Below are 17954 nucleotides of genomic sequence, written 5' to 3' on the forward strand. Positions count from 1 at the left end.
CCAACCAGTGGTGCATTGCGATTTCTAAAGCACTGCTGAATAGACATGCCAATTAACACTGGGAGGAAATCGGTGACCTCATGAATCACCTCCCTGAGCAATATCAGAAGATGGAAGCACATCCAGCAGAAAGTGGCAAGACATCGCCAATACCTCCCTTAAATCTGCATTGGACAAATAGATCAAGCTGTCAAGTGATTATGGGCATCACACTCCGATGCCATTCCTGGTTGAGAATCTCCGGGTTTAAGCCAGAAGTCCAAGATAACATCTTGAACACTCCATTCAATAGGGAGCAGTTGTTTGGAAGCTCAGTGGATGAAAACCTTAACCAGTTGAAAAAGGCCAACAAGATTGCAAAATCAGTTTAGCACTCTGCAGTTTCTGTGAGGAATGCGAAGGGGCACATTTCCTTCAGGAAGGCCTTGGGGCAGAGGAAACTTCCAGGCTGGAAGATCACAACAAGGATTTCAGGGTAGCAACCAGACTGCCACGACGCAACAAAGCTGGCTGTATCAACAGCAAGGACACCAGCTCTTTTGAGGAAGAGGATTGCCAAACAGAGTCTCAGATATATATATATATATAGTGCTGCAGCCCACTAGTAGCATTCAACTCACAGACCCTGGGTACAGGGGGTACTACTTTACAAGGGACTTAGAAGTACATTAAATATACCAATCACGTATACACCAATCTCAAACATGTTTAGGGAACAAGCACATGTACTTTAGCTCTGGTCAGCAAAGGTAAAGTACTCAGAGTCTTAAGGCCAATAAAATGATACAGCAATGCGTGGAGGTTAAAAGCAAAGTTTTTGTGGAGGACCACCCTGAGGCTGACAGGTCTAACAGCCACCAACAAGGGGACCAAAAACGAAGGTCTATTCCGTAGAGGAAACAAGCCATCTTCGCAGAGAGGTAGAGGAATTGCTGGACAAGCAAGCAATGCAACATGTCCCAAAACAAGTGTTCAACGAAGGAAATTACTTCACATATTTCCTGATTCCGAAAGTGGACAGATTGCTACGACCAATTCTAGATCTCAGGTTCATGAGCAAATTTATAAAAACTCAAAATGACAACTTTACAAGAGATCACCACAGGTGCCAAAAGGGGATTACACAGCAACATTAGACTTAAAAAATGCCTACTTGTTCATGCCTGATTTATGGTGAATTGAAGACGTCAGTTCACAGTACTGGCATTTGGAATAAAGTCAGCTCCAAGAGTGTTTACAAAGTGTCTGGCTGCAAGAGAATCACACTTGAGAAGAATGGGAATCCATGTATATCTGTACCTGGGCAATTTGTTAGTGAGAGCATACTCCTACTACAAATGCAAACAGGATATTCAGAAAGTAATAAAGACCCTTCACAAACTGGGATTCTTGGTGAACATGGAGAAGTTATCCCCAGAACCAGAACAGGAGAAGATTTTTTTTCCAGACAGAGTCTGGAAGGAACAGGATGCAGTACAACACATCAACAACCTGGAATTCAAGATGGTGTTTCAAGCTTTACAAAAATATCTCTTTGGAGAAACCAGTATTGATTCTGGACTCAATCACCATCCATGTCAAAACTAGCTCAACAACTATGGAAATGGGCAATACAGAGAAATATGGAAATCCAAGCAATGCATCTGTTAGGGAAAGACAATGTTGAGGCAGACAGACTGAGCAGACAAACCTCAAGCTCCCACGATTGGGAACTGAATCGGAAGGTAGCAGAAACGATATTTCAGAAATTGGGAACACCATGAATAGATCTGTTTGCAACACCACAGAACGCTAAATGCCAAAGCTTTGCCTCCAGACAGTCAGACCACCTATCCGTAGAGCATGCACTGTCGATAAACTGGTCAGGGACATTTATGTACGCTTTAAGCCCGATTCCTCTGTTGCACAAAGTGATGAGCAAATGCAGAATGAGCAGAATGACACTAATATGATAGCCACGCAGTGGGCAAGACCAACATGATTCTCATAGCAAATAGAACTAGCATCAGGAAACTATCAAAGGTTACCACAACAGGATCTATTGTCAATGGGAAATGGAATGGTACTACACCTCAAACCAGAGTCCTTCAGTGTAACAGCATGACTCCTGAAGAGTTGGAATTCGGACATCTAAAGCTGCCATAAAGCGCAATGGCAATTCTAAGAGAAGCAAGAAAGCCAACAACAAGAAAATGTTACATGACAAAATGGAAGAGATACTTACTATGGTGTATTAAAAGGGGAATAGTGATAAACAAAAACGAGGGACCAAGACATTGTTAAGATAGTAACACATCTTCTAGAAGAAGGACTAAAATATGCATCCTTAAAGGTACACCTAGCAGCAATAGTAGCTTTTGCAAGAGGACATATTGGAAGAGGTTTGTTCACATCACCTGCAATAAAGAGATTCTTGGAGAGAGCAAAGCGAATAGCTCCACCAAGGAAGGTGCAGCACCCACATAGAATGTAAATGTGGTACTCACTCAGCTAATGAAAACACCCTTGGAAACTTTGCACAAGGCTGGAGTACAAATGCTAACCTTCAAGACTGCTTTCCTAGTGGCTACCACTTCACTGCGCAGAGTAAGTGAGTTGCAAGCGCTCACAATACAAGAACCATATTTTCTAATTCACAAAGACAGGATCGTCAAGAGAACAGGCCCATAGTTCTTGCCAAAAGTCATTTCACAGTTACACATGAATCAAAGTATACACATTTCAAGTTTTTTTCAGAAACCAAAGACGCATGCTGAAAGGACTTTGCATACATAAGACGCACCGTAATGTACTACATAGAAAAGTCAAAACCAAACAGACCGACTCAACAACTGATCGTACCATTTGCAAATAATTTCCTAGGAAATCCTGTAACTAAGAACACAAACGCAAGAGGGATTACGCAAAAATTCGGTTGTGCCACACATAGGCAGGAGAAACTTTGACTGTGGCACCCAAAGCACATTCTACACAAAAGATGGTGGCAGCCATTGCTTTTCTGGTAAATACACCATAGCAAGAAATCTGCAATCAGTACACAGTTTTAGAAAATGCTAATGACAATTACTGTATCGACATGCAAATGAGCAAGGAAGCACAAGTAGGACAAAGAGTTTTACAACATCTGTTTACAAATCAATGCCCCTCTCCAACCCAGACACCACAAGGACCACTACAAGATCAGTGCACAGAATGTGAATTGAGAAAAGATTAATTCTGCAAAACGTATAGTTACTTACCTGCTGGTGTAGTTGTGAGCGTGAAGAATTTTCTGGATTCACAAGCAACCCACCCACCTCTGCCAAGAAGATGGAAAGAGAAAGCAACATACAAAAAAAAAGAAAAGAAAATCTTAAGATGGCGACAAAAGGGAGCGTCCGGAGGACAATGCAACAGGGGACACCAACAGATCAATCGACGCCCACTAACAATAATCTAAAAGAGCAGGACTCCAAAATAGAGGAGAATTCCGGGTTCAGCCTCTAGATGGCAGAATAATACCCAGCATATGAATCAAGAAAAAGCCTTCAAGCTGCAATACTACATCGACAAATAAGAAACTATACATTCTTTTTGTTGTCCCCCTGCAAAAGCTTTTTCATGAACATACAAAAGCCCAGGTAAGTTTCGCCAGCTCTGTACTTTGCAGACTGTACTTCTCTCTCCAGTACTGGTTTGGATCTCCCATTTACTGAACAAGAGACATTGGACTTCGGCCAGTAATACTCTGTACTCATTTACATGTTTCGGATGGTGCCCTCTTTCTGTTTGGGTTGTTGTATTTCCAGTTTGAGTGTAGTAGTATTCGTGGCTGTAGAGCACTAATGGTGAATGCCCAACTCTATACTGGTTACTTTTCAGTAACTTTCGACTGACTCAGGATATCATGAAAAGGTCTCCAACCTAGTACACTATGTAAAATGTCCTCCTGTATGTGCTATGGACAGCCGTCTGTTTCCCCTTGAGGCAATGCTGATGGAAACATTGTAACCAATAATAAAATACGCTCTAAAATTCTGCTGAATCTATGATAGCAACTTTACTAGGATGTTGTGTTGACATATATTTGATGCTTAGGGCTCTGCCTTGAATTTCATTAATATCCTCGTGCCATTTATGAAATCCATTCAGGAAGAGATCTCCTGTAACAATTTTCAATAATTGTCTAAACAATCTGCTGCATGACCTTGGATGCTTTTATCACTTACTTGCCATTGCATCAATTGATGTTTCATACATGAGACTTTCTAATTTGTTGCTTGCCCTATATTGTTCAGTTTTGACTGAAGTTCTAGTAAATCCTCCTGTCCCTTTACCTCAGAAGACTTGCAAAGTCACAGAGTGACAGGGTTATCAAACACTCATCATAAGTAAACCTAAACATAGATTAGCCTGGAGGTTCAGAAGCATGAGGAGGTGCAAACAGGTTCGCCTTACCTAGACTTAAATGATGCAGAAAGGAAATCTGCATTATTTTCAACACATGGCTGCCTCCCAAGAGCCCACCGCAGTAATGCATTTCTAATTGGAATACAGATTATGAGTGAAATATTGTATAATCCGCTAGCAAGGAATGTTAGACCACCAGTATGCTCACACGAAAGGAATGGACAGCAAGAACAACTTAAGTGAGGCCTGACTATCCCATTCGACCATCTAGAGCAATCCCTCTCAGAAAGGGAAAGTTGACCCCCCCCCAATCTTAAAGTCCAAAAACATCCCAAATTCCAATTCATTCTCAAACATCCCTAACCACCATAAAACCCAGTAAATGAAAACACTAGCACCCAGTTCTCCATAAAAGACCCCAGCAGAAAGAATGCTGAAGGAAGTATCCAAATATCTTTCTTCGAGGATCAGCAAGAGAGGACTTCTGGCTCCTCTGCAGAAGCTGCAGTGGTGGAGTGCTGTGCTGCTGCTTCTGTCTTGTCTCATACTGTGCGTAGAGATTTAGGACCCTAGTGTAATTTTCACGATTCATGCCCTTACATAGGTATAAAAATATCGTATCCTTATATAGGCATAGAAATCATAACCATATTAAGACATAGCTCAAGTAGTCCTAATACGGGTTGGCTACTACCACTAGTTCCGAAATTCTACAACGATTTCTTGGAAAAACCCGCCTTCAGCAGTCAGGGACTTCCCCCTGCATGAATATTAATTTATCCAAGAAATCATGGAGTTTTCAGAGAATTAATTCTCTAATGACGTTACTATGTCCGTTCTTGCATCAAACTCGGCACCTTCAAGGTATAAATATGGCCACACTTGTCTAAACAAACACACAGTGGTTTGGAACACTTCGTCTATCTACTTGCCCGGCGCGCCCTGCTGCAGCAAGTGCCGAAGGAAGCCGACCCTCCAGCTGACGCACTAAGAGACGCTGTACTTTCTCCAGCCGGGAAATCCAGCTCCAGTGTTTCCTGGCTACCCTTGCGGGTTGCTATGAAATCGAGTCCTGAGAGAGAGATACCAGACCTCCTTCATTCTAAATCAAGGTACGAAGCTGATTAGACCCTAAGAGAATTCTTGGATTAGATCCTTGGCAAAAAATACTGAAACTAAGCTACACCTCACTTACTTCTTCCCTTGTACTAGACCTAGGTTAGGTACACCGGGGTAGGCGTATTTTAGAAGCACCAGTTGAGTACTTTTAGTCATTATTTATCACAGTATGCATTTTATGCATTTTAGGTATTTTATGGCTTAGAAACCATATCATGCTTTTACAATATTATTTTATAATACTCTTCGTACTGTACGCTTTGTACTTTACTACAAGTATTACGATTGCAGCAGTTCATTTCTTATGCTTGAGAAAGAAGACTGTTAAATAAAAACCTTTTATTGAAAACGCCCGTCTCTCCATTTCTCTGCACCTCTGGTGAAATGAAGCATGCACGATTGACTGAGTGAAATAACTATCTATTGTTTCCGCGACTCTAGAGATATATTTCTTATTCTTGGGGAACAAAGTTGTCATGTTTTAAGCGATTGTCAGAAACTAATCCCTTCTTGTTCATTCGAGAAAGTTTCTAGTGACCTCTGAGCTAGCTGGCACACACACAATTAAGTCTAGTATATTCGGTAGAGACCTAGTCGACTTCAGTCCTACGTCTAAACTACAGGATATACTATTTCAATGCGCAGAGCCTATTGGGAATATAGGAACTACACTACAATACCACCCCCGTGATTAATGGTGGTTGGAAGTGCCTGAGGAAAAGTAAGAGTGCAATATGCATTCACTCAGTTCATACAAAGAAGGTAGGTATCCCTTGATTAAATTCAGGTCTAATGGTGTTGGATAAAATATTTAGGTGATCTATGCAAAGTCCTTGAACAGTCTCTCTGGCGAATATTAGGACACTTCACTTTTATTTACTTATTCTGAAGTTATTTCTCCAGTGGCTAAGAGCATAGAGAGACGATCAATTTAACATTAAATGTAATGCCTATGTTTTGAATGTTTGTGATTGCTGGTTGAGAATAGTAGCTGCTGTTATTTTGAACAAAGGGTTTTATAATGGAGTTGATTTTTGCCTTTCATGCAGAGTCAGAGCTGCCTACCTTTCGATGTCTGACTAAAGCCTTTCAGCTTGTGAAGTTATGAAAAAACAGATTCTGAACTGTGACTTTTTGACCTCTTACTTTTACTCCAGGTGCAGCTTACACTCTTGACAGCCATTGTCAAACTGTTCTTGAAGAAACCTTCCGAAACTCAAGAACTGGTACAGCAAGTCCTGAGCCTGGCCACACAAGTAAGTCAGTTTATCCTTGCAGAAGGAGTATTTTTGGAGAATCATTGCCATGCTCGTATCTACTTAAATCATTTTACCAAGCCCAATCTGTCCAACCTTCAATAAATTGTACTGTGCTCTGAGAAACCAAGTTCCAGTATGGTGGGTTTGGACAGCATGCAACATTCTTGCCTACTGACTGGATTTGAAAGTAATGCATCATCACCTCATCCAGGTTGATAATCCATGTACACCAACACCCTGGCGCAGCAGAGACATTAATTACCAATACTCTCTCTCGATGGACATGGTGCCCAAAACCAGATAGGTTAAAGCTGGTTCCTAAACACAATCCTGCTTGGAATCTCAGCTGATAGATTAGGTGACAATTGCAAAGTTTGTTTGGGATACTGCGCTGAAGCTGAGGTTAAAGATGAAGTGTTCATATCCGGGCATGGATGACCAGGTGCCACCAGTTAGGCTGAGCTTGGAGGCTAAGCGCTATTATAGCGGCTGGACAACTGCCCAGGTGCCAACATCTATGTCATGCAGGGATGCGGCCAGATGCTAGCTCATAGGTTGGGCTGGGCGGCGGGTGTGAAGGTGCCCAGGTTCCAACACCTGCATGTAGCTAGTCAGTTGGCTATTCTCCTGTACTCTGCTTGGCCAGGTGGCCCAGGGCAGCACCTGGGATGAGCTGGATTTGGGTGGACAGGTGCCAGAACCTGGGCTTGGCTGTGTGGCCATGCAGTGACAACGGAGTCTTTCAGTATAGTCATGCAGCAGCATGAGTACTGGGTTGGATGCCAACCTATTCATAGTTGGACTGCCAGGTGCCAACACTTCATCATGGTTGAACTCCCAGGTGCCAACACTACAGCATGGTTGAACTCCCAGGTGCCGACACTTCAGCATGGTTGAACTCCCATGTGCCGACAACTGAGTGTTGCTGAACTCCCAGGTGCCAACACCAGAGCGCGGCTAGATGGCCTGGTGGTGACACCAGAGCGCGGCTAGATGGCCAGGTGGTGACACCTGAGCGTGGCTGGATGGCCAGGTGGAGACACCTGAGCATGGCTGGACAGCCAGGCGCCGACACCTGAGCATGGCTGGACGGCCAGGTGCTGACACCTGAGCATTGCTGGATGACTTTTGAGATTGTAGATACTGTATTTTATAGTGGAGGAGAGGTGGTCATACAGTGAGCAAAGTGAACTACTACTGCTACATTCATGAAACTGTTTCAGTCTGACCAGCAACCAACTTCTCTCCCAAAACTAGGTAATTGCGCGCCGTAAGGCTAGCTTCTGGTTTTTTACTAACTCGTATTGCATCTTTGCACATTGGATTTTAAATGAAAATCTGGTTTTAACTTAAAATTGGCTTTAAACTTTCTACTTACGTGTGGTGCTGCTAATTACGGGTCCTCGTTCCATCACGGCGAACAGTGCCGCTTGTACGGAGGGACAGGCGCGACTCCGCATTGTACCTCACATCCTGCCCCCGGGTATAACAGACAGATGGCTTGCCGGACGCGCCAGAGGTAAGCCCGTCTGCGCCTGGATCGCGGCCGGCGCCGGCCATACTGCTGTTAATGGGAGTGGTAAGGCCATATGTTGAACTCTAGATGATTTGATGCGTCTTCAAGGTTTAACGTGTTCATGGTCACACCAGATTGATTTAGCTAAGTCCCCACTGCCGTATAGCTGTTGCTCATCCGGTCAGATCCTGAATCGGGTCAAGGCTGCCAGTATTGAAAAGGTACCTCCCCGAGAATTGGCGAACGAGTGCAACGAAAAAATCAATGCGTACCTCGTCAATTGTAGATCAGTGCCCAAACATGCAGAGGATGTCTGGTCAATATTATCAGAGGCTATTTGGGATGTTATGCTCCTAACTGAAACCTGGCTAAACTCTGACCCGGTGACAACAATCGCTCTAGCTATCCCACCTGGTTTCAAAATGTGCTACGCCAATCGAGAAGGCGAGAAAAGGGGGGTGGGGTGGCTATTATTTTTAAGGATTCGTGGGAACTAGTGTCCTCTGCCCCTCTCCAGGTACAGGGCATTGAAGGTCTTAATTTCTGTATACAAATCAACCACTCTTCCGCCCTCGCGGGCATTCTTATCTATAGACCACCAGATTGTGCAGTGATTTCATCTCAGACTCTGTGCAATTTCATTGCTCAAAAATCAGTAGTGTATTTCAATTTTATGGCCCTGGGAGATTTTAATTTGCACGTGGGCAACCCGACTTGTGCACAAGCAACGCAGCTGGTCTCGTCCTTAGCAGGTGCCAATCTCATACAACAGGTGTCTTCCCCGACGCATTTAGCGGGGCACACCTTGGATTTAGTCTTCTCTAATATTACTGCCATCATTATGGAGACTCCTTAACCTTTGGTTTGGTCAGATCATTATCTGATCCCTTTTTTGTTCACTCTGTCCAAACCAAGTAAAGCTAAGGGTACACATCTATTAAAAAAAGAAATTGGAACAATTTGACCGACGTTTCATTAAGCCCTATTCTGTAGCACAATTATCCTCGCCTATCCTCTGACCTCAATGCAGATGCAGCCGCCATACATCAATGGATCGCCTCTGCTGTGAAGTCTGTCGTTCTGGTCAGAGTAGTGAAATCCATTAGACTGTCCCCTCCTGCTCCCTGGTTTTCTAATGCCCTCAAAGAAGAAAAAAGAAGGTGCAAAAGATTGGAATGCCAGTGGAGGCTGTGCTATTGCACTTTAGCCAAGGGAACTTACAAAAAAGCACAAAAAGATTTTCATAAGGCTTTAAAAGCAGCCAGGCCGGATTATATTGTTTCACGTATCCATATTGCAGACCACTCTAGTAGAGAGGTTTTTAAAGTAGTTCAATCCTTTTTAAACCCAAGGCAATAGAGATGGAAGTAATACCGTCCCTAGCTTTGTGTGAAAAAATTGCTAGTTATTTTGATAAAGATCGCCATCTGGTGTTGGGCTCGGATGATTGCACTTTGTTTTTCTTCTGGAGAAGTCTTTTTCGTCATAGATGACTCCTCCTCTCGGTGTTAGTGCGCATGGGCATCGGCTCCATCCTTAGATTGTTTTTTTCCGCCATCGGGTTCGGATGAGGATCGAAGCGCTCCGGACCGACTTCAACAAAGAAGGTTATAACCGGCGCGTATTCCTTTCCAAATCGACGGTATTGTTATCGAACGCGACTTCCCTCCATACCGACGCGTTTCGAAGGACGACGACTACGAGAAACTCGACGTAGTCCAGCCCGGGGTCCATGGAAAGGACTCCATTCAAAAAATGTCAAACGTGTGGTGCTAAGTTCCCACACAAGGACCTACACGAGGTGTGCAACCTCTGCTTGTCCCCTGAACACGAATCCAGGGACTGTGAGGCCTGTGCAGCGTTCTCTTCAAAATCGACGATTAGAAACCGTCGAGCCCGAAGACACGAGGTATCGAGAATGCAGTCACAAGCAATCCCGGAGCTGTTTGAGGACCAGCACCCAGAAGAGGAGGAAGATGAGGCCGACGAGGCGGGGTCTGAAGCGGACGAGTCTGACGTCGAGGAAATCGACGTCCAACAAACCGTGAGTGACGACGTCCCTTTACCAAAAAACAGACCCCACACGGTATCGACCCCGCCTTCGAGCCCGGTCAGACAACCGAGAAAAGTTTCCAACGCCCCGCCTTCGAGCCCGGCAACGAAACAGAAACCGAAACACTCGGTCTCCCATCATAGTGGTTCCGGTTCCGATAAACGGACCACATCGACACTGAAGCTCCAAGTCAAGGAAAGCTCGAAGTCGAAGCAGTCCATGTCTACACCGAAGCACGTTTCGGCGTCGAAAACACCCTCGACACCGGGGACATCTTCGATACCGAAGAAATCGGATCCGAATAAAATCTCGGTACCGAAAATACAAATGGACATTCAAAAGAAAAAACACCTTTCGGACCCGAAAACTGCGGTACCGACACAGGAACACGGGACTGATCCTAAACAAAAGACTCTGTTTATTGACCCAAAGACTGGCAAGGTAGTCACAGAACTACCTAAAAAGAGGAAGAATGAACATTCGGACGACAAGACTCATCCGAAGAAGAGAACAATGGGGACGAATACAACTCCTCCCTCTTCTCCCAAACCTAGACACACACCATCTTCTCCTCTTCCTCACAATAGGCCAAATATTCCTCCCACACGACCATCTACACCTACAACAGATGTAGAGAGTGACACAGGGGAGGGGGAACACCCTGGGGATGATGAAGACACAATCCCAGAGGAGGCAGACCCATGGGAAGAGTATAATGTAGGGTCAGATAATGATAACGACCCTGAATTGTATCCCTCAAAACCTTCACCTCCTGATGACAATACTGGTTTTGCACAACTCATTAATAGAGCAGCAACATATCATAAGGTAGAATTACATGCAGAACCTCAAATAGAGGACTTCTTATTAGAAACACTACCTACTGCACAAAGAACATCAGGAACACTACCAATGCTTAAGGGCCTTCTCAGTCATACATCAGAGATATTCAAAGACCCAGTGAGGGCTAGGGTATTGAACCCAAGAATCGATAAAAAGTATAGGGCAGCTCCAAAAGACCCAATATACATTAAAGGGCAAATTCCTCTAGACTCACTAGTGGTCACAAACGCTCGTAAGAGAGCAAACTCTTTATCTACAGGAGAAGCTCCACCTCCTGACAAAGAGTCTAAACTAATAGATGCCTCTGGCAAGAGAGTGGCATCTCAGGCGGCAAACAGCTGGCGCATAGCTAATACACAAGCACTACTTGCAAGGTATGACAGAGCGCATTATGATGAGTTAGAAAAACTCATCACACATCTCCCTAAAGAACATCAAAAGAGGGCAGATCAACTCATACAAGAAGGGAAGTTAATTACTAACACTTCAATAAAGTGCGCCCTAGACGCGGCAGACACTGCAGCAAGGTCTACAAACACAAGCATCATGTTAAGGAGACATGCATGGCTCAGAGTATCAGGGTTCAAACAAGAAGTACAAACATCGTTACTGAACCAACCTTTTGATGGGAAAACACTTTTCGGCACAGGGACAGATGAGGCCCTAGAAAAGATGAAGAAGGATACCGAAACGGCTAAATCAATGGGAGCATTGCAACAGCCGACACAAAGAGGTTCCTTTCGTAGATCCACCTATAGAGGAGGATCCAAAAATACAGGTACAAGCCAGCAGCAAACCTCTTTTACACCTACATCACCCAGAGGTAATTCTAGAGGTGGCTACAGGGGTAACAACAACAAGGGTAGAGGTCGCGGAAACAACAACAACCGCAACTCTCCAACCCCAAAACAGTGACTTCATACAGCTCCCCACAGACCATATAACACCGGTCGGGGGACGCCTATCACAGTTCCTACCCGTCTGGGGAAAACATCACATCAGACAGGTGGGTGAGACAAATTATCCAACATGGTTATTGCCTACAACTCACAGCTACCCCACCAAACATCCCCCCCAAACAGCGTCCAATGAAACAAGATCACCTGACACTGTTAAAACAAGAAGTACTATCCCTGCTAGAAAAGCATGCCATAGAGAAGGTTCCACAGCAACAACAAGGAACAGGAGTATACTCCCTATACTTCCTAATTCCCAAAAAGGACGGGTCTCTAAGGCCAATACTGGACCTAAGACCTCTCAACACATACATAAATTCGGAACATTTCCACATGGTCACGCTCCAACAAGTACTGCCTTTACTGAAGAAAGGGGACTTTCTTTCTACACTGGATCTAAAAGACGCTTACTTTCATATCCCGATTCACAAAGCCCACAGGAAATACCTCAGGTTTGTGGTAGAAGGACAACATTATCAGTTCAAAGTCCTTCCGTTTGGTGTCACAACGGCACCAAGGGTGTTCACAAAATGCCTGGCAGTGGTGGCAGCTCACCTAAGAAGACAACAAATTCATGTCTTCCCATACTTGGACGACTGGCTAATAAAGGCCAGGTCACAAGAGGAATGTCTTCAAAACACACAAAAGACAATTCAGCTACTACACCAGCTAGGGCTCATGGTGAACTACACAAAGTCACACCTACAACCAAACAAGGTTCAACAATATCTGGGGGCTACTATAGACACAGAAAAAGCCAAAGTGTACCCCAACCCAGTCAGGATCCAAACAATGCTTACAGTCATTCAAAGATTTCAGCCACAACACTCACTACCAGCAAGAGTGTTCATGCAGCTATTAGGGATGATGTCATCCTGCATACTGCTAATACCATATGCCAAACTACAAATGCGTCCGCTACAAGAATGCTTAGCGACACAGTGGAATCAGGCTCAAGGGCAGATTACAGATCTGGTGTTGGTAGACGACCGCACACACCGCTCTCTGAAGTGGTGGAACATAACAAACATTGCCAAGGGGCGGTCGTTCCTAGAACCAATTCCACAGGTGACAATAACAGCGGACGCATCGCTCACCGGATGGGGAGCACATATGGACAAATACACAGTACAAGGAAGGTGGAGTGTGCAGGAAAGAAGACTGCACATCAATCATCTAGAACTACTAGCAGTGTTTCTAGCATTGAAAGCCTTCCAAATACATGTTACCAACAAAGCAGTCCTGATCAGAACAGACAACATGACAGCAATGTATTATATTCAAAAACAGGGGGGGACGCACTCTCTCCAACTATCCAGACTAGCACAGGAAATTTGGAGATGGGCCATTCCTCAAAACATCTATCTGTTAGCCGAACACCTACCAGGAGTCCAAAACCAGATAGCAGACATCTTAAGCAGACAGTCGGAACAAATACACGAATGGGAACTGCACCACCAAATACTGCAGCCATTCTTCCAAAGATGGGGACAACCAGAGATAGACCTCTTTGCCACTCATCAGAACGCAAAATGCCAAAGCTTCGCGTCCAGGTATCCACATCACCTGTCGCAGGGCAATGCATTATGGATAAATTGGTCCAACAAATTTGCATACGCTTTTCCCCCTCTCCCACTAATCCCATTAGTGGTCAGGAAGCTGCAACAACATTCAATGACCATGATACTAGTAGCACCCACGTGGGCAAGACAGCCGTGGTTCACCACGCTCCTGCAACTCTCACAAGTGCCACATCAAAAGCTACGAATTCTACCCATGCACCTTACACAGAACCATGGAGAAATAATGCACCCAGACCCAACTCAATTGAACTTAGCGATCTGGCTCCTGAAATCCTAGAATTTGGGTACTTAGATCTACCCCCAAATTGCATGGAGATAATTAAACAAGCGAGACGTCCAACCACCAGAGCATGCTATGCAGCTAAGTGGAAGAGGTTTGCTATACACTGTACTAATAACAATATCAACCCTCTGGAGGTATCAACAAAAGAGATTATTTGCTACTTATTACACTTACAGCAATGTAATCTAGCGTACACATCTATCAGAGTACATCTAGCAGCTATAGCAGCGTACCTACAAAACAGGCAACACATATCACTGTTCAGAGTACCAGCGATAAAAGCATTCATGGAAGGCCTCAAAAGAGTCATTCCACCAAGATTACCACCTTCCCCAGTCTGGAACCTCAACGTAGTACTCACCAGACTAATGGGGCCACCCTTCGAACCTATGCATAGGTGCGAAATACAATTCCTTACATGGAAGGTGGCTTTCCTTATAGCCATTACCTCACTCAGGAGAGTAAGTGAATTACAGGCATTGACAATACAAGAACCATTCCTACAGTTACACCAGAATAAAGTGGTTCTTAGAACAAACCCAAAGTTTTTGCCTAAAGTAATCTCAGCATTCCACATCAATCAGCCAGTGGAATTACCAGTCTTCTTTCCAAAGCCACAGACGGTGGCAGAAAGGGCTCTACATACACTAGATGTCAAAAGAGCCATTTTGTACTACATAGAAAGAACACAAAACTTCAGGAAAACTAAACAACTATTTGTAGCATTTTCCCCAACACATAAGGGCAATCCTATCTCTAAAGCAGGCATCGCTAGATGGATTATAAGATGTATACAAATATGTTACATTAAAGCAAAGAGAACATTAACTGTTCCTCCTAGAGCTCATTCTACACGAAAACTAGGAGCATCTATGGCATTCTTAGGGAACATTCCCCTAGATGACATATGTAGAGCAGCAACTTGGTCTACACCACATACATTCACAAAGCACTACTGTGTTGATGTACAGGCTGCACAACAAGCCAGAGTGGGCCAAGCTGTATTAAAAACTCTATTTCAAACAGTTGCGACAGACACTGGTGACCACCGCTAGGGAGGTAACTGCTTTACAATCTATTCATAAATGTACCATCTGCAGCCCATATGCCTCGAACGGAATATGCTACTTACCAGTATGCATCTGTTCTTGGCATAGAGGGCTGCAGAGTGGTACATGCCCTCCCTGCCTCCCCGGAAACCTGTGTCTGTCCCAACATTATCTTATTTAGATACACTTACGTGGGCATATCTTTATGTACTATACTACACTACTCCATCTAACCCTACTATGGCAAAACAATCTAAGGATGGAGCCGATGCCCATGTGCACTAACACCGAGAGGAGGAGTCATCTATGACGAAAAAGACTTCTCCAGAAGAAAAACAAAGTGCAATCATCCGAGCCCAACACCAGATGGCGATCTATTCATAAATGTACCACTCTGCAGCCCTCTATGCCAAGAACAGATGCATACTGGTAAGTAGCATATTCCTTTAAAGGTTTATGACTCTTTCTCGTCTTCTAAGGCAACTGAGAAAGTTGGTATTTCTGCGTGTGCGGTGGAGGGATCTCCGCTCACTAATTTTACATCGATTTCGCCTCAAGATGCGTTAGCAGAGATTCAAAAATGCCGCTCAGGTGCCCCAGATGATCCATGCCCTCCCAAATTGTGGAAAATGCTATCCCTTTCCATGGCGGGCGGGCTACTTCATATATGGAACACCTCTCTGGACACAGGCATCTTTCCAGATAAATGGAAACATGCAACACTTCTCCCTCTGAGAAAGAAACCAAATGGTGACCCAGGATACTTTAGCAACCTTAGACCTATCTCTCTGCTCCCCGCCCCAGGAAAAATGTTGGAGAAGCTGGTTCAGCGCCAACTAACCAATTTTATTGAGCAGAATGGCGCCTTGCACGATACACAATCTGGCTTCCGGGCTGGCTTTAGCACGGAGACCGCTCTCCTTGAGGTGGCAGAGTCAGTGAGATGGTCGCTAGATTATGGGGCATCAGCACTGCTGGTGCTCCTGGATCTGTCTGCAGCATTCGAAACGGTCGACCACACCATATTGGTCCAGAAACTACAAGGTGTGGGATTTGGAGGGAAAGTGCTGACTTGGTTGACATCTTATCTGAGCCGTCGTACTCGGAGAGTTGCCCTTCAGCCATTTGAATCTAAACCAAAACGGCTTTGGTGCGGTGTCCCCCAGGGCTCAGGTCTGAGCCCTCTACTTTTTAACCTCTACCTAGCTCCACTGTTTTCTTTGATTGCCAACTGGGGAGTGAAAGCGATTTCTTAAGCTGACGACACCCAGTTGTTTGTTCCATTTAAGGAGCGGACGGTGGATGCCTTCAAGAACTTCAAAGGTTGTTTGCGAGACATTGCATTATGGATGTGTCACGATCTTGCGACCACCTCCTCGGGATCGTGCTGATGCTCAAAGGGGGCCCACCTCTGAACCACCCCAAGTCTGGACTCGAAAAAGGCACACAGACTTTTGAGGTGATTGAGCGGGGGAATGAAAGGGTAGGGACAGCAGGGAAGGAGATCTTTATAGGAAACAATAAAACAACGTCAGACCTACAGAATTACTCTGTCACCACTCGTAATCTACGTAACAGGTTCTTTCTTCTATATCACAACCCCTACCTGAAATGAAGAAATAAAGGGCTGTAACATCGGAAGAGAGCAGAGGACAGTGGCTGAATCAGAACAATATCTAGGCAAAAGAGAAAACAACAGTGCAGGCAATGTTATAGTTATACATATACTATGTCTTACATCACCTCGGTTACAACATATATCCTACTGCAGGTATCAGGACAATCACCTACCAGGGTAAATGTACTATGATCCCTATAGCCTGAATCTACCCTCTTCGTAAGAGTTCTCTTCAGACGACACTTTGAAGAAAGGAAACCAAACAAATAAAATAAGCGAAGAGTTTCTTATGACTCCCACAATGATAACTGATAAGGAACAATCTAGTTCAAAGCGATGGCACTTCACTTCAAGTCTTGTTAGGGTTATACCTTAGTAACCTTCATGCCATTTACATAAAGCTGAAACTTGCCCAGTTATTGCTTCATAACAGGACCTTCAGGGGCGCTTATCTTTCCCTGCATGAAACGCTGGAAACGGAAGATCTGAAAGAGACACGTTAGTATTAGATTCCTTACCTTACAATATCCCCAGGCGTCAGACTGGATCCGGAAATTTTTTGCGTAGCAGTACCCTTGCGCGTCGGTAGGCGTCGTCTGCGGGTCCGTCGTGGGCGCCGTGATGACGTCGTCGGAGTACTTAGACGCCGCCTCCGCGTGCTGACGTCAGTTCTTCTTCTTTTTTCCGTGCCAGCAGCGCAGATCCGGAAAAAGTGGTACCTTAGTCACTTTTTGACTTAATCTTTTTGATCTTTTAATCTCATTTTTCGAGTCTTCGACTCCTACTCGGTGCCGGTAGGGATGCCTGGTTTCAAGCCCTGTGAGGATTGTGACTGACTGATGTCGGTAACGGACCCTCACCGTCGGTGTCTCCACTGTCTCGGCGTCGACCACGACGACAAGGCCTGTTCCGACTGCCGGGCCCTCACTTCGAAAGCTAGACGGGAGCGGTCCCGTAAGCGACTCGGCCCCCCCCCCCCCCCCCCCCCCCCCCCCCCCCCGGACGCTCGCGCGACGCGGGCGGGGGTTCGGGTGGCACCGCCCACGCGGCTCCATCGGAGTCGCAGGCGCCGCCTCCGGCTTCATACCCTTCGATCCCTGGGCCTAACGCGACGCCGGAGGAGATCGAGCAGTTCCTCATGGCCATGAGGTCCCTCTCTCCTCCGACGGACTCCGCGGCGCCTTCGGGCCCAGCGGAACCGTCTGGGGGTCCTAGCGGGTCGGGCACTCCGGCCCCGACGCCGTCGGGTGCTTCGGCTCCGACGCAGCCGGCGCCTTCGGACCCGG

General features: G+C 45.3%; 1 protein-coding gene across 2 annotated transcripts in view; it reads left to right on the plus strand.

Annotated features, from left to right (window-relative positions):
- The window catches only part of AP2B1 (adaptor related protein complex 2 subunit beta 1), a 662041-nt gene that overhangs the window by 323195 nt on the left and 320892 nt on the right, over positions 1–17954 (plus strand). For both annotated transcript variants that reach the window (XM_078679615.1, XM_078679616.1), the window contains exon 12: positions 6666–6764. In XM_078679615.1, the coding sequence (XP_078535741.1) occupies positions 6666–6764 (99 nt within the window). The remainder of the gene's footprint in view (positions 1–6665; positions 6765–17954) is intronic.

This window comes from Lissotriton helveticus, chromosome 3_1, assembly GCF_964261635.1.
Source record: "Lissotriton helveticus chromosome 3_1, aLisHel1.1, whole genome shotgun sequence".
NCBI lineage: Eukaryota > Metazoa > Chordata > Amphibia > Caudata > Salamandridae > Lissotriton > Lissotriton helveticus.